The 18197-nt window shown below is 43.0% G+C and overlaps 1 protein-coding gene across 7 annotated transcripts in view; it reads right to left on the bottom strand.

Annotated features, from left to right (window-relative positions):
• Window positions 1–9556: 9556 nt before the first annotated feature.
• Window positions 9557–18197, bottom strand: part of ELAVL3 (ELAV like RNA binding protein 3) — an 86944-nt gene continuing 78303 nt past the window's right edge. For 3 of the 7 annotated variants that reach the window (XM_061640461.1, XM_061640440.1, XM_061640442.1), the window contains exons 6-8: window positions 14343–14381; window positions 11793–12100; window positions 9557–11341 (exon numbers count right to left, since the gene is read on the bottom strand). In XM_061640461.1, the coding sequence (XP_061496445.1) occupies window positions 11304–11341; window positions 11793–12100; window positions 14343–14381 (385 nt within the window). In that variant the 3' untranslated portion in view covers window positions 9557–11303. Of the gene's footprint in view, window positions 11342–11743; window positions 12122–14342; window positions 14382–18197 lie in introns of those variants that run through there. The other 4 variants (XM_061640451.1, XM_061582091.1, XM_061582081.1 and 1 more) reach the window with 4 other exon arrangements.

Raw genomic sequence — 18197 nt, 5'->3', positions numbered from 1 at the left:
CACTGGAGAAGGAGATTTAACTAAACTTTCTTATTAGGGGGGTAAGGCATCAAAACTGAGCTTATCCTCTATGAGCCCCATTCAGTTGCTTTGGTACTTGGCTGCAGTAGCTGACTGATACACCTTTTTGAAATGCTAATAAAATGTCCCATCATTAGTGGTGTGTGTGTTTGTTGTTGCAGGAGTAATGTAATATGCAGGGTGTATCTCTGGGTGTTGGTGGTGGCCAGACTACCCACTGCCGTGTTTCTTACATTCAGGTGTTTGTTTCCCTACCACATAAATGAATTGAAGCCACTATACAAGTCAAAGGTACATTTGGGCAAAGCACTGGGGTAGAGATCTAAACTCCTCTAGTGACTCCCAGTGTCTGGGCTAAGGTTCAGGTTTTGCCCCTTTACTGTTCCTGAGTGATACCTCATTTACTTTTCCTTATAGAATTCAAAACAGGAACCACTGCAACTGGAGCTCACCCATCTTCACGTCTCTCTCTGTGTTGTTGCTGATCACAGTAGTATGACAGCCCACAGGAGCTAGGTTTTTGTATCTAGTTCCTGCCGACTCCTTTTCCCCAGTATTTATGAATAACCAAGAGTATCTGCTTAAGTAAATGTGCAAACCTGTATCCTGCGTATCTGTCGCAGCATTTAAAAGCCACAAGAGCATTTGGGCCATCAAGATGTCAGGTTCAAGGTACTTTTGATGCAAGGGCAAGTTTAGATATACTTTCTGCTGCTTGGGATGCCAAGCTACAAACATAAAATTTACAAAAGTTCTGGGGCTTTTCCATCCCTTTATATAAGCCAGTCTTCAGTCCACAGTAAGTATGTAATATATGCATAAGACCATGAACACAATGATGTCTGGCTGCATTCTGATACTTGACAATAGGTCAGCTTATTTGCAGGGTGATGGTGTGTAATAAAAGGACTTCTTGGCACTTTTTTGTATCTTTGAAGTTCTGAAACAGCTGTGGGCATTTGCTCTGGTGTAATGTATATTAAACACTCCGTCAAAATACTTGTTGGCAATAGGAGAGAAGTTTGGAAGAGCACAGCTGACTGTTAAAATTAAGTTTAAGGGATTTTAGCCTTTTGAAATGACACAGAATGCAATTGTTGGCAGAGATAATCCATGCTGGCTGTTGCCCTGAGAAAAGAGTACAACTTTCTCATTCCCTGTCCTGCCTTGCTAGAATTCTCTCCCTCTTATATGACAGACAGACATACTCATATAAGATTCTGAACTTTTTATTTTCTGGCATGAAAAGTACAAATAATTAAACAATTCCATGTAAAAGATTCATACAGCCGCCGTGCCTGAAATCCCAGTAATAAATATTCTAAACTAAATGCAAAGTGTCATTTTTCTTTTTTTAACAGCAGATTTTTAAACCCTTCCCACATTAACTGACTTGATTTTTTAAATATTGTTTTTAAAAACTGTTCCGATACACGTGTGAAGCTTAAAGAGGCTCTGGGGACCAGGCCTCAGGCCAGTCATCTTTTCCCCTAAGCCCCACCATGCCCCATGACTAATACATTGGTGGGGAGGGTGGGGGCATGTCAAAGGTTATTAGGATCTTGCCATTACAACAGACAGACAATTCTTTAACCCTCTGCTCCCTTCAATGTTGCACCCTGACCCATCATTGGAAGCAAATTTGCCTAGCAAACAAAGAAATGCCACGAGCCCCTCTTGCTCGCTCTCTGGTGTCTGCCTTCATCAGTATGCAGAGTATTCCCTTCCCAGCCCTGCTCCAACCCCTAATTCGCTTTTTAGTAAACTCAAACTGGCACTTATTGCTACTTGAAAAAATATAGTTGAGAAGAGGCTAGATTGCTGTGACCATTTTAGAATCGAAAGATCACAAGATAATTTTGTTTACCACTAAATGCCCTTGTTGAGATGCAGGGAAGGGAGTCAGATGCAGGGTGTGGTTGTGGGATAAGAAATTAATCAGGATCTGAACAGCTGGCCATAATAAGGTGTTTTGACCAAATTAACGAACTAGAAGCAAAGCTCTCTAGTAGTTGTGCTTTCCAATGTGCAGATTGGCTAAGTGGCTCTGTTTCAGAACAGTTCTTTAGGCACACAAGTTATTTAAGCGGCTGCATGGTCTGCAAAGAGATCCAAGCTTGAGCCTGTTGTTTGGGTAGCTCTGAGTAAAATAATTTTAGTGGGTTGCCATTTCCCACCACCCAAAGGAGTTTATCTGAGGGGATCTTCTTACGCTGTCCAGTCCCTACTGCAGGTGGCACATGGTTCTCCCAGCATTGGTGAGAAGAGGACTTACTACTGCTACAGTGTGGAGTTGTTTTTCATTTAAAGCTGGTATGCACCTTTGTTCTAAAGCAGAGAAGGAATGGCATCGCTCCTACTTTGGCTTGGATAGTAAGTTCTGGCAAATGTAAGTTTCAAAGAGAACTCTCCTGAGCAGTACTTTCCAGTTCAAAGCTGCACATGGGTCTAGGATCCATAGTGCAGAAGATTCCATGGCTAGGTGGTCCAAGAGCTGCAACACTACCTCTATTCTAAAGTTATTAAAGATAATCTCAGTGCTGTAAACGAGCAGCTAGTTACTTCCCTGTAGCGTATTGCTGATGGCTCCACACTATTTGTATGTTGTACTGATTTATTCTACAGTAGCCTCTCTTCTGCTAACTGAAAAGTCAAAATGTTGGTGTTTCTTTTGGTTAAACAGATGTTTTAAAAACAACTCAATTCAAAACACCTCAACAGCATGAGGGATTGCAGGTGGGGTACTCTATAGCTCCACATGGGGATACACAAGTGTGCAAGAGAGGAGATGTATCTATCCATCGCTAAGACTTGACTGCTAGAGGTCCTGGGGAAGACAGTGAATAACAGCACCTTGCAAATATTAACATTAAACAAGGCAAAAATAGGGGCAACGATTTACCAGCATTGCACAGCAGAAATGAAACTCCCTGATAAACAGGGCTATTGGGGCATATGTGAGGTTTGTCCAAGCATTCCTGCCATGCTGCAATAGTGCAACACTTGCATGTGCCCAGCCTTCCATAGCATTGCAAGGTCTCCAGGGGGCACATTTCTCAGACTGTCGGCCACAGCTGCTCAAGGTGGCAAAATGTCTAGTTGAGCCAGTCATGATCCCTCCTCTGGTGTAGGCTCAGCAGCTTTGGTGTAAGAATTAACTGCCGCTAAAGCAGAATGACCCTTTGCAGAGTTTTTAGCATACTCAACCCAACTACGCATGTGGGCAACTGGTGGCCTGCCAGATGTTGGACTACAACTCCCAGCACCCCAGACAACTGTCCGTGATGGCTGGGACTAATGGGACTTAGGAGTCCTGCTTATCAGTTTGACTACTTTATAGACTGCTACCAAGGTCCTTCATGATGTTCTCTGCTTAGGCTCAACCTGCACTGAGCAGTCAGAATATGCTAGAGCAAGCCGTAGGCTTTTCTGGTGGCAGGGTCTCAGTTTAGCATGCATGCCCAAGGGGCATATTACCCTACAACTTCCCACTCAATTCTTCAACTCTGCAGTGATTCTAAGGAGTTCACATGGCAGGATAGAAATCAAAGTAATTCATTTGACAGTGTAGATAGAGTGACTTTTGATCTATGGATCCAGCCCCTCTACCAAAGTCCTCATTTAGACTAGTGTGTAGTGGTTAAGGTGCTGGACTACGACCTGGGTTCGAATCCCCACATAGCCATGAAGCTCACTGGGTGACCTTGGGCCAGTCACTGCTTCTCAGATTCATGAAAACCCTCTTCAGAGGGTCACCATAAGTCGGAATCAACTTGAAGGCAGTACATTTACATATTTTTTTAATTTTCTCTAAGGAGCAGCTGCCTCACATCTTGGTCAAAACTTGTTGCTGTGTTGAACAGAGGAAAGAAAAAGGCATTCCAGCACCACTAATATGATACCTCTTGGACTTAGGGTAGATCAGAATGCAAGTTTTTGAGTTCACTAGACTAAAAGAAAATGGCCAAAAAGATTTGTATTTGTTTGTGTGTAGCTCTAGCCTTCCCTAACCTGGTGCCCTCCAGCTGTTTTAGTCTACAACTCCCACCAGCCTCAGCCAACCCACCTAGAGCTACTGGACATTGTCTAAAACTTCTGGAGGGCACCAGGTTGTGGAAGGCTGGCCTAATAAGTCATTTTTTTAAAAATTTCAGAAAATTTATTTTCAAATGTATTACCTAAATCTATGCATTCATATACCAGCTTCAGCTGATTTTGCATAATTTGACTAATTTTAGGGGGGTTTTCTCAGCGCTAAAGTCACTTGCTATAGTCACAAATCATAGCAAGCAATGTTGCAATCACATTTGTAATCTTAGTGAGGTAAGACATTCCAACTCTGCTCATCCTCAGAAAAGTCCCACTGAGTTCAATGGGGCTTATTCCCAACAAGGTGTCCACAGAACTTCAGCCACATTAATACAAGATATTCTTCATGCCATATCACTAAAAATCCCCCCTTGTGCTTAAGGATCTCAGTGAATCAGAGCCAGAGATGGTCAAAAACTTCATTTATGCCAGCATGGCTCAACTGCCTGTGGTACTTGCTTAAAATACTGAAAAGAAAAAAAGCAAACTGTCACTGAAATACCTTTTTAACATGTGAAAGGGATGCTGAGTGGCAGCATGTGAAGGGCAGAGGGTACAAAACACAAGAATAGAGAAAATGACAAGCTACATGTTTCCCTCCCACCCTCCCCTTAACGTTCTATTAGGATGAAGACTCAAATGTATTTTTCCCAACAAGACAAAAGTAGATGATGTAACATCAAACCCCACAAACAAACTTGCCTATAAAGATTTTGTTCTAAATGCCACATTTGTAGGTTTTTTTTAAAAAAAAAATTATCTGTGCACTTCGCCCTGTTGGAGAGCCTGTCATTTAAGCTTTTATTATTGTTGTTTCAATTTTGTTTGCTATTTAATAAATAAATTAGGAAGAATCACTTCTCAGCAAATTAAAAAATATTTCCCTTTTAACTTGCAACTCTGATGAGAACATAAATATACACAAATGTACTTTTACAAGGCAGTAATAAATATTTAAGTTAACAATAAGTTAAAACTACAAGAAGCTAAAATTCGCAAAAAGATACAAGAGTTAATGGTGCCAGTTTTTTTGTTCTTTTTCTCATTTTATCGCAAACAGAAGCTGCCACAGACTCTTACAAAACACAAGTGAACACATTTATTGTCAAAAAATCAAGAAATCCTAAACTAATTTCTAAATCATTAAACAATTAAAACTCGAACTAATGCTAAAATGTTTAATTATCATTAAGTTCGTCTTTTAAATGTTGTTCATTTTGTTTCCATTTTTGCTTGAGAGCAAAAGAAAATAAAAGTCCCTTGCTCAAGTCTCAACGATGACTTTGTTGTTTTCAGCAAACCAAAAATAAATAAATAAATAAAGAGAAATGGCCGATGTGCATTTTCAGGATGTGATTTGTGAACACAGATCCAAAGAGATGCCTCGAGAAAGGCTGTAGCAATTGCGTCCCCTTGGAAAGTTAGTTTTTTAAGAGAAACTTCCCTTCTCATTCCCTTTGACGTGTGGGGAGGGGGAATAAGAAAGCAACATGGACATAGATGTCAGTGTGGTGCAATTCTCACAAACAAATTAATCCCACTTCAAGGCTCCTTTCTGAAGGGAGACAGCCATAAAATAAAGTAAACACTACTTTTTTTAAGCAGCAGCCCTATAGAGCAAGATTCTGACATTTTGTAAGTCCTGGGTTCTTTTGGCTGTGATCTGAGAAAACTGGGTGATACTTCCACAGAAATGGCTAAAACTCCAAAAGTATTTGGCATTCGTGGCTACCAGATGGGCTAATAACTAGATTTTATTTTTTTCAACTTCTTGCTTTTAAACTAAATAAATAAAAGAAGTTGGACAGTGTTGTGGAGGAACTGTCCCAAGTGAAAATCTGGGGTTATATTCCTCATCCACACACACAGATACACACTTGAAAGGGCTGGAGGGTGGTCTGCTGAGGGACAGGTGCAGGAGGTGTCCAAGTCAAAGGTTGAACTCCCTTTGGCCAAGAACCATCTCTCTCCCCTCTATCTAATCCATGATCGCACCTCCTCTATCACAGGAAACTCACATATGGTAACGGAGATGACATCCTCAGGCATTTTAGTCACTTTGTTAAAAATGGGGGAAATTGATTCAGTATCAAGAACTGTCAGGAAAGCATCCTGGAAGCCTTTGAGTCAAGGCCTATGTGGCAAAGGTACAAGATACTGGAGCAGCAAGTTCTTTTCCTCAAAGGGTTGTGTTACTGTGTTATTTTAGTTTTCAAAGAACTGTAGACATTGCCTCACAGAAGATCTATTTGGTTAAAGATGGTGGTGGATGGGATTATTTTGCCCTTAACTTGCCAGCATGTTTATGTTAATTAGACACAGACAGGATCAAGGATGGCCTGGTAGACATGGAATAGGTGGCTGAGTAGAATCCCTGCAGGGCTAGATCAGAGAATAGACCTAAGTATGTCCAGTCATCCTGCTACCATGGTAATAGGTTAGGATGAAGTTCATGCTGGGGTGCTGCTATTTGCCAGTCAACAGGTCACAGACAAAGGACAGAGATGGAGGCTGCCTGAAGGATCTAGGCTTCAGTGAGGTGAATCTATTTTAAAATCTGGTTTGACACTGCTTTCCTTTTGAGCCAGAGAGAACATTTGTTCTTTCTTGTGCATGTGCATACACACACACACATGCACCCCTCTAGCTTTGTCAAATTACACACACCCTTGCTGCCTACTGCTTTTGCAGACAATCCTGAGCACCAAGCAGATGCTCTGGAGCTGCACATGCTTTGACTGAGGGAGGTTCTGAGGAGGTTTCTCTATGCTTGGCACAAAAGGGTCCACACCATTGGAGCTTTCTGCTGCTTCATCAGATTGGCATCAATTCCCTTGCTTATAAGTACCTTTCCCTCCTATCACAGAAACAGAGTTTCCCAAACCCCATTTATGTGGATCAGATACTGCAAGATGGGGGGGTGGGGGAAGAGTACATGCCACTAACTTAGAATCAGAGCGGGAATGTCATGCTGAAAGGTAGATGTCCAGCAGACAAGAAAAACGTCTTTGGCAAGGATTCAGAAAGGTGGGCTGAGGAGCTCACCCTCCTGTGAGATGAGCCCAAGGCAATCATACTGGCCCATGCTGTAACCACTGGCCCATGCTGCCTCAGGCTGCAGAAGAGGTTATGAACCCAAGCAGGAGTGTGCATCTCAAACAGACTAAAAGAGTTATTGCTGCCAAGAGGAGAAGAGAAGCCCCCTGAGAGAAATCTTAAAAGCATGGAAATTGCAAGACCTTCCTAGGGTCAGATTGCTTCACAACTGCCTCACATCATAGAGGAGAGGTCCAATCCCTTTCTCTAAAGTCCAGCACACCAGACAGCTTCTGCTGGAAGTCAGAAGACATTCTCAGCTGCTGTAGTCCACTGTGGCAAAATGCAGTGCTGCTTACAGAGATGATTGGCATTGAGGAATATGTTCTCTCTTGGGGATGATCAGTCACAACCAGAGCTTGGAAAAGTTACTTTTTTGAACTACAACTCCCATCAGCCCCAGCCAGCATGGCCACTGGACTGGGCTGATGGGAGTTGTAGTTCAAAAAAGTAACTTTTCCAAGCTCTGGTCACAACACAGCAGGCACTAAATCTAGCATAATGACAGAGCAAAAAAGGCTGTGCCATTTCAGAACTGAGGTGCATGTGGCTAATTTGGAGTGAGTGATGGCGGGTGGGGGGGAACTGAACGGTCGTAAGTGAGCCATTTTAGAGGGGAAAAGAATGAATTTTAAAGTCAAAGTCAATGTTGCCAAAGCCTCCACCTAGGAAGTCAGACAAGGAACAGAGAACTGTGCCTCTTATTGAAAAGGAAGGCATGGCACAGCCATCCCTTGTGGCATCATCATTTTGCTCCCTGTGCAGATGGCAGCCATCAGGGAGCATGCTGGTCTCCTGTCCCCAAAAGCCAGGCCATGTAGCTTCTCTGGTGGAGTGTGTCTCACACTCTAGGGAGCCAAATGGACAAAGCAGACTATGGCATTACCAAAACAGCCTCCAACACCTACAGTTAACAGCAAAAAAGGTCCAAGAGCTGACAAGTTTAGTTGCTTTAGACTGTCTGGAAAGGGCAAGCGGCAAGAGTTCCACTCAAACTGAGAGGGATTGGTGCCTCCCTAGCAGCTACTCACTCCTCTCCAGGTAGCCCTACCTCAAAAATGACAAGGAAGATGATCCCACTGTGCCCCAAGGCAGCCTGGTCTACTGCTGTCATGTTCTTCTGATGCAGGCCCATAGGGAGAGCAGCTACAGATTCTCCCAAGCCTCTGTCCACAAGACCGGGTCTGGATAAGTTTTCCTGACTCTCCATCTACCCCACCTCCTGGACCTATCCTTGGCCTTTTACATGGGATGGCTAGATCAGAAATGCAAAATTATGAGTCTCTTTATGTAAAGGCTGTTGGAGCTGTAGAGACTCCAATTACAGTTTATAGGTGTGGGATATTACCAGACACTAGTGTAAACTAAGAGAATCGCTACTTTCCCTTCATGACCCTTTGTAAGCCTTCAAAGAAAAGGAGCCAACTTAACATCCGCATAGCGCTTAACACATCATTACCATTATGTTAAATGTATTGCCCAGGAACCTCCTAAATTGGAAAAGGCTGCCTTGTGGTTGTAAACTTAGACATGATACAGCAAAACATTTTAGAAAGAAGAGGAAGAGCTAGATCTAAAGAGGACAGGAACAATGCAGTGGGCATCAGTTACAGAAAAGTAGATTTAAGTTCAACTCTCTCTACTTCAATCAACAGTGGGCAGTGACTTCTGCAATCATGGTGGTTTCACGTCCTCAGCAACAGCAGAAGGAGCTGCTGCTGTGCCCATGCTGGGGGAGCATGTTGGCTCTTCACTGTGCAGGGGGACCCCTCTCCAAGGCTGCCCTAAAAGTACTATGTGTGCATTTGGAGGTTGATGAGTATAGCCTGCTTCCTCAGGCAGCAGCAAAAGCAGCAGGTTTTCCCAACAGAAGCAAACCCATTTGCAGAGATCAGCTTCCACACGCAAGCAGCATTTACTGTTCGGTGTATTTCTTTTTAATTTTGCTTAATTGTTTTCTAATGACTTGGAAGAAAAAGCTAAAGAAATCTTAGGGAAAAACAACTCTGGAAATGGATGCGAGTAAAACTAATACTAGTATTAACCACATAGCCTAGATCAATTTTGAAAAACTGTTGTCGGTTAGCTGTGCTTTTTGTTCTTTTGGTGGAGTTTAGGGGTATGAGAGAAGGCGGCGGCTGCAAAACACCATCACTGCAACAAAGTGATTACAGCCCTTCTGCCTCATCCCCAATGCGTCACAAAAACACAAATACAAGAACCAAAAAAAAAGGGGGGGGGAGGGAAAATGAAATCCTGAAAGCAATTTGCTTCCTCCTCTGCCCAGCTAAGGGAGGGGAAGGCAAATTAATCCAAAATCGTTGGAATTTGAGACACTAAGTGCTGCTCTTGCACAAGAACCTCAAGGACTTTCCAGGCAATTGAGGGGTGGGCAGGTGCAAGGAGGTTCCCCGCACGATCTTCAAAACATACAATAGGTCAAGCGAACCAGATACCTTCCCCTCCATGTTTCCTTTGTGAAGCAAGTGTATTGCCTTTGTCCATTGCTGTTTGGGGTGCTTGTGCAACATGCCTATGTGAGTGGCACAGCAGGCATCTGCTGCATAATGCTCAAGACATGACTAACAAAAAGCCACATCTTTCCCCTGGCCTCAACACCTCCTATGCCATTAATTGAATGCCATTAATTAATTTTGAAACTTTTTTTAATGTCTTCAGTCACTGTGAGACCCCATAGTGCTGGAGGACTCAGCTACTCTTGGTGTTAAATCCTCTCCTGACAAAAATCATGCTCACCCCCACCCCTGGCACTGCCAGGTCATTTTATAAACCTGGGTGGAATATACACAGGGAAGGAAAGACTCAGCTTTGAAGAGGGAACCATCCCAGCTCAAAATGTAAACCATACCCTGACTATCCCCCAGCTCAAACCCACAGCAAGATTTTCCCACTTGCAGCAAGGCTAATATTCCCACCCCAATTCCTCATATGAGGACTACGTCACTCCAGGCTAGCTGAACCTGCAAAATATGGGCATCATTAGTTTTCTGGAAAGGCTCTTGGGAACAAAGGATTGGGGTGTGCAGAGCAATGGCACTTAGTGACATGCTAGCTTTTTCTTCCGTTAAATTAATTTTCATGAGTGTGTGAGAAGTTCAAGAATCCCAGTAAAAATTTCCAACAAGGTCTCTTTTCCTTTTTTATAAAAATAGAGTTTTTTTAAAATCTTTTAAAGTTTTTGTTTTCGTTGTTTTGTTTCCTACTTCAGCCTCTTTAGGGTATTATTTTTCTCCTTTGTTTGTCATTTGTTTGATCTAACGTTGAAAAAGAGATAGGAAGACCTCACCCCTCACCCATCCCCACTTCAGGACCTTCCCCTTTATCAAAAACACCTTTCTAGTCTCAAATAGTCAATGAACACAACTTGGGGGGGGGGGCTCTTTCTTTCAGATGGCCCCATGCTCGGTCCTACAAATTCTCCACCTAAATATTTCTAAGAAAGAAAGGCTTGACAGGCTTGATTTTGGAAAGGAGGCAAAACAGCAGGTTGAACTAAACTATCACCTGATTTAAATAGTGAGCAAGTCCATATATCTGATCTAAAAGAACCTTGGCCCACCTAGTCCACGCAACCTGACAAAAAGCCATTGACTCTAGGAATCTTGGACTCTGTATCAGACCCCTGGCCTCTGTGCTTAATATCTCCATGACCCATGCTCTTATTTTAATCCAAATTATGCAAGGAAGTAAGCAAATTACCAAACCTGATATGTAAACTTACAAACCAGAACAAAAAAAATAAGGGCTTTTGATTTTCTGGGGACAGGCAGGAAAGACCCTTATTCAGGACTTATGGGATTGGGTTTATTTCCCAAATACATAATTCTAATTAAGGGCCAGGCAAAGTGGTGGGATTAACAACCAATATCGCTACTGTTTTAGACCAAGGGATGAGATGAGAGCATTCTCCACCCACCACATTTGTCCTTTTTTTTTTTTTTTGCATCCAAGGAGAACAAAGGTGGTGAGCTGGATCGTTGTAACTCCTCCCCCTAGGCTAGCTCAGAAAAGCAGTCATGACATTCTTGGATTTGTTGATCCACAATATTCAGGGTCGGGAGTGTTTCTATCACACCTTACAGAGAGTGGTTTTCATCCTCCAGGGTCAGGAAACCTGCCCACCAAAGGAACAAGATGGGGTCAGCATTCAAAGGGTGAAGGAAGTATGGACGACTGGGTAAGTATGTTAGAAAAGCCTAGGACAGGGAACCCGGGCAGGGGGAGGGTCACCAAACATAGCAACTGAGAGGTGTCCTATTTTGAGCGGATATCTCCCCTGCATGTTGCTAGAGCAGGGTTTTGGTTTTCAAAAAGTGGTCGACATGGTGCCATGTCTGTGCTCCCTGCTGGGCTGTCGGGCACAGGGGGGGAGGAGGGGGGGAGGAGCCTCCTGCTTCCCAAAGAAGATCACGGTGTCTGGCGGTTTTAATATTCTGCAACATTGAGTCAATGAACATTTCTGTTCTTGTGGTGAGTTGGGGAAGAGGGCTGTTTCCAGCATACTTGTCGCTCCCCCTCCCCCATCTCTCTCACCCACTCCCTTGCTCATGCCTTGTGTTGCTTACTGGTCTTGAAGGAAACCTGGAGTATTCGGTCACCCAATCGGTAGCCATTGAGACTGGCGATGGCCATTGCTGCTTCATCATAGTTGGTCATGGTGACAAAGCCAAAGCCCTTGCACTTGTTGGTGGTGAAATCGCGGATCACTTTGACGTTGGTGACTGCCCCAAAGGGCCCAAAGAGCTGCCACAGGACACTCTCGTCTGCCTCTGGGGAGAGGTTGTACACAAAGATGCACCAGCCGGCACTGGAGGCCCCTGTCAGGTTGACTCCCGCCAGGCTGGTCATGCTGTCGATCGTGATGGGAGAGAACCTGGAGATCAAGGAAAGAGGACTACTTTGGGTGTAAGGCTGGCATTCTACCAGCTTGAGCTCACTGCAATATGGAGAGGTTAGGAACAGCGCTGCCTACTTCTCAGGGGAAAGGAGAGGCACCAGCAGTTCACTCCTACAGATCTCAGCTCCAAAGGGCACTGATCACTAAGGTGGTTTCTACCAAAATTGTTATCTAGACCAGGAAGATGGCAGAAGCTCTGGAATCTTGAGGTTGCATCTAATGTATGAACCTACCTTTGTAATCTCCCCCACTTGCCAAAGCAAGTTTAGGTGAGGTGAGTTAGCTACATTTTAACTCACACTCCTTCAAGAATATTGCTGCCTGGGCTGGACTCTTCCCCAATTTGGGTCATCCTTCAAGCGTGCCACAGATCTCCTGTCTGATGTTAAGGTTTCGTGACTCTAGTAGCTAAGTAACCTCATAAGTAAAATGCAAGGGGACAGCTTATAATAGAGAAGTTTGTGACTTTCCTGTGCACAAATGAGTTCATCATGCAAGCACTGAAATTGATGCAGAACTTGGCATAATGCAAATCTCAATTTCCATTTTTTAAAACAAACACCAAGTTATGAACTTCATGGTAGCAAAGAATATCTTAGAAATAGTTCCAATGAAAGGTTAGGAACAGGATGAGGGACAGGTCTAGTACACACATTCCTATGCCTTCCCCCACCCCCACCCCCACCCCCACCCCGCCTCCTCCCAGTTAATGTTTTCTGTCATATTGCTGGTGACCACCTGCATTCCAATTCCTTCCTCCCTATCGTCTATAACCCCAGTCTCTGAAATAAAGTAAAATAGAAATTATTTGATAACCTGAATCTTTGGGCTGCAATTTTTGTTCTTGATCCAGAACACACAATTTTTGTGGCTGAACTGTTTGCCTGCTGCTGCAACTTAACTTTCCAAATATGGGTGGAGTGATTGTATTGACAATGGAGGAGCTCTTCAGCCTCAAGCCAGGTGTAGTAGTTGTGTGAGCCAAATAAATTATACAAGTTATGCAGGGGGCTTCAAATTTACTTGATTTCAGCAGCAATCATCCTATGCACATTTATTCGGACATGCACAGAATTGTATCATTTCATTCAAAAATTATCTGATTAAAAAAACTCTCCTCTCTAATCTCACTAGGACAGGTAAGGAATGAAATAAGGCAGTACTGTGTAAGAGTCAAACTTCTCCTTGCTGCATCTGAGGAGGCTCCTGTACATTGCCAGAAATCTCCATGGCAGATTGGACTACTCATACATCTTTTAAGTACAAGCTAAAAATGAAGCACAAGACTCAATTAGGGGCCTAGGAATTTTGGTCTGGGAACACCCAATGCTGAAGTTAAGGAGGAATGAACCTGCTCAGTGCCTACATGGGAGACTACGGAGAGCCCCACAGAAGCTGCTCTGAACTTTCTAAGTACATATGGGATATAAATATAAATAGTAATTGTTCAAATCTGTCAACAGCCTTCTCACTCTCACAGAGTTGCCCGTACATCTGTGTGAAAACATCTCTCTCCCCATTGGATTTCCACCTTCCCAATTCACTTTTGGAGCATCCATGTAATTTCTATCCTTCAAGCAACAACTAAATGAAACCAAGAAGCACCCAACACAGTGACAACAAATAAACACAAGACCAAAATCATAAGGAACAGCCAGTCATCTGAGCAAAGCAGCCAGCCCTTCTCTCACACGAAACCCAAAACAGAATAAAAGGAAAGCATGGAAGTCTACAGTGTGTCCCCAAGACACACAAGCCCAAATTCCACAGGCCTAGGGCAGAGGATGGAGGGGTTCTATCATTTTAGCTTTTACTTCAAACTCTCATGCTCACTGAGGGAAGTTGGGAAAATAAAAAGGGTGGGGGATGATTAAAAATAAAAGGTTAGTATTAAGGGAGGGGAACATCCAAACAAGCAACCAAAAATAAAGTTGTCTATGCTATTCTTTTAAAAAGAGCTCAAATGATTAAGAAAAAAGAGTTGGATACCTTAGGAGACTCTACCAATGTTTTGTCTAATCATGACACCCACATTCATTTTCTAAAAGGACTAGTGCGGCTGCACTGAAGAGAGGGCTGTTAAGGCAGCAGGAGAGGCTCTTGCCTCTGGGGCTATGTTGACAATCACCTTGTTTAAAATCCAGCCTTGTACTGTGGACCAAGGTGGGGAGGGAGAGGGGGGAGTGGCGAGGAGTGTAGGCTTTGGAAGGCTATTTACCTCTTGACGCCGTATGCCATGTTTAGCAAATTGTCGAGCCTGTGGGAGGAAGAGGAAGATGAGGAGAGGCCATTGTTAGTAGACGATCTCGTAACAAAAGGGTTCTGCGAGGTCATCTGGCTTGGTTATTGGTGCAGCAGAAAGGCAGCACATGGATTCTGTGGCTAGCACAGGTTGCCTTTTTTATGTGTGCAAATACACTTTGAGGCCCTGGAGGAATTTAATATCTTACAGTAAAAAAAATGTTGAAAAATAATAGCAGTGGGTAAGGAGCTCCACCTATTTTTTTTTTAAAACTGTTTTTCGCATTCTGAGAAACATGGGGAATGGGCAGGCATTAGTTACTTAAGGGTAATGGTGTCTGCATTTCAAACATGATGATGATGATTATGGTAATAATTAATCCTTAACACAAACACAAACACACCTAGAACAGCACAGGGCAAACTTATTTACAGTTATAACTCGCCATCTATCTTTTTAGGACTTACTTTCCTCTGCAGATCTAAGTCCAAATTTTATGCAGCGACTATCTTGATTTTGTTTCTATTCATTTTCTTTAAAATCTGCATGATTGCCATTATGCTATGGAATCTCAATAGTTTGTTTTTTTTAAGGCAAGCATTTAGCCCTCATGGTTGCTAGCGAAGGTCTGAAACCATCCGAGTTGCCAGAGCTTCCAGTGGTCAAAGCCACAGGCCTTAGTATTTTTCCTTACAGCCTCCCTCCTCCTATTGTCCTGTTCTTATCACGGTCTCTCTATCATCCCATCAACTATGTATATATATGGTTTCTCAGAATCCCATCTCTTTAAAGGGTTTTGTGCAGAAAGGCAAAATCTGGCAAAAAACACTCCAAATGGTCAATTGTGTAGAAGATGCAAATGTAAGTAAATATGTGGAGCTTATATAGCTTAGTAATAGGAGTGTTTTCCTAGTAGAGATCTCCAGACCTTACTTACGAGGTACCTTTCTATTAATCTAGACCTTTTGCCAATTTGCACATGCAGACATGAGCATGTAAATGGGTGAAACATAACATTTTCCAGACCCATATATATGTTTATTAGTCTCTTTTATAGCTCTGTCATAAATGAGCCTAGACACAAAAAATATCTATGGTTACATGCGTATGTATGATTTTTGCATATGTGTCATGTGACTGCATGTTATACACCATACATATGTCATGTCTATGAAAAACATCTGTGCATGGGCAGAGTGCACCAGAGGTGTATGAGCAAGAAGTTCAAGTGACCCAAAACTATAATTCAGTCCAATATTACTCCACAGAATCAAACCAAATTTTATCCTGCCTATTGGACCCAAATTGGCTCTGACAAGGGAAGGAGCGGGTCACTAACAAATAACAAACAAGTAAACCAGCATCTTCTGCTTGTGCATATGAATGGATACAAGCATTCCAGCAATGCAGAATTCCTCATCAAGCAGAATGGAGGTGTGGCTAATTTCCCAGCAATATTTCCTGGTATATTTTAATTTTCCTAGCATATTTGTATTGTATCCTTTCCAATAAAAATATCTTTTAGATACTATAGCTGATGGATCTAGATTGTGCCAACAGATCTGCGAGAAGAGTTGCTAGGTCAGCCTTTCCCAACTAGTGGGCCACCAGATGTTGTTGGACCACAATTCCCATCTTTCCTGACCATTGGCAATGCTGGCTGAGGCTGATGGGAGTTGTGGTCCAACAACACCTGGTGGCCCACTAGTTGGGAAAGGCTGTGCTAGGTAGATGATCCCACCTTTTCAGAAGGGACTTGGGACACACGGTCTTCTGGGACACTAGATTTTTTGCGTCTACAATTCCATGACAGAAGTCTAACTATAGATGATTAGAGACCACCTGGTGGTTAGGCTGCTCTCTACCTGGTTAACTTTCCTGCCCCTACCAATCATGGACAAATATGACACAATGAAACATTAACACAGGTCTGCATATGAATTGCAGAAGAAATTGCAGGGTGTTATTATCTAGCCCCACAGACCTTTCTGATGATGATCCCTCTGATAATGACCCTGAGCATGGATCATCCGTCTAGGACAGCTTCAAGTCCTCAAATCCAGTAAATACAGGATCAAAGGGGAAATTCTCCATAGATGTTTTTGAGAAAGAGGAGGAAGAATTACCTGATTCTGAACCTGGTCGCAGCAGCTTACATTAGATCTTTCAGGACAGAAATTTGAATAAGCCTACTAATGTCCCAAGGTGATTTGCTATCCATGGGAGAAGGCAAAAGGTACAATTATAGAGCATTCAGTGGCTCCACAGTGAATAACTTTAAGCAAAAAAAACCACCCCTTTAAGTGCTTCACAACTTTAGCTGAAAGAGGGCAGGGTTCCAGGCTTGTCTTGAGATATAAGAACTTTCTTGAGCTTTGGATTTTGTTGGAACACCATCTATTATCTCAAGGAGCTCTCCCAGCCTCAGCAGCACTTGAGGGCCAAAACAGACTATATATAAAATTTGTGATTTCATTCAGTCTTTTTTTTTATAACTTCTATATAACCTGTGGTGAGCAGGAGTTGGGGGGGGGAATGCTAACTCTTCCCCTTTGCCACAGTCCTGACAAAAATCCTCCCCGCCCGCATGCTCTTTGCTCCAGGAGAGAAGCTGCCACAGATGCCTGTGCAAAGCAGCAGAACGGAGGTGGTAAAAAAAATCCTCCCCATGTGCTGTGGTCATGATCTAAACTGGTCCCCCTACAGCTATTATTTAAAAGTAAAAAACTAGACACATTCAATGCAATAATACCATTAACAATTTGGCCCTTAGCCTGACCAGCAGTCTGTAACTGACTCTCTGCTGCCATAGCATGCTCCCAATTTGCTCTGTTATTTCTTCCCAGACATTGACGAGCATCCCATGGGCTCTCAGTCCAGCTGAAAGTGGGCACAGAGTATGACTGGGGTGGGTGGAGGGGATAAAGATGAAGAACTGCCCTACTCAGGAGCTTGAAAAATTGAAAGGCAACAGAAGGCAATATAGCACAAGATATTGTCTCAGATACTCAGTCTCTTGTTCTCTAACACCAAAATGACAACAAATGTATATTAAAAAAAGGTCCATTGTTTTTAGGCCCAATGAATCCCTGCTACACCCAAAACGTATGTCCAAACGGCCATAACAAACATAGATAATTATGTCTACAAGCCCCAATATATTTCTAAGTATCCAAACAGTCTTTCCCATTGAATCAAACATGCACAGCTGATGCCCAAATCCATCATGCCTGGCAGCGCTGTCTACCCAAGCTCCCTACACATCCTACCTTCCCACTACTCTCCTTTCTTCACCCACACCAGTTGGCTGCGGAGGCTCAATTCATAGTTCCCTTCCCCCTGCAACAAAATATCACCCTGTTCTACAGCCATTTCCTGCAGGGAGTGTTCTAACCCTGCTATTTAGCATGAGATGCACAAGACAACATTAATTGGTTGGTGGTCAACATGAAGAGCTCAAGGCACCCAGCTTAAGCTCCACTTCAATTATGGAACTACAGGGTTACTGGTGCCTTGATCATCTCTCACTCTTGGTTTTTCAGTTGTAAAATGGCTATCAGTCATCCTAGAGAGTCATGAGGATGAACAACTGCTGAGCCTTGGTGATAGAGTGGTCTATGAGTCTGAACAAACATGTGATGAGTATAGTTCCAAACAATGCAACTTCGGAAAAGAAGTGAAAGGCTCCATCATACATTATTATTTTCCTGCTTGGGCATAAAAAGCAAGCTGTGTTAATCCATGCATGCTGCCACATATGAAAATCACATGCGTCTTTTCTACCATATGTACATGAATAAGGAAGCCATGATGGACATGTACACCATCTTC

This window comes from Rhineura floridana, chromosome 1 (assembly GCF_030035675.1).
Source record: "Rhineura floridana isolate rRhiFlo1 chromosome 1, rRhiFlo1.hap2, whole genome shotgun sequence".
Classification (NCBI taxonomy): domain Eukaryota; kingdom Metazoa; phylum Chordata; class Lepidosauria; order Squamata; family Rhineuridae; genus Rhineura; species Rhineura floridana.
The sequence above is the reverse complement of the archived record's forward strand: the minus strand, read 5'-3'. Positions and strand labels throughout refer to the sequence as shown.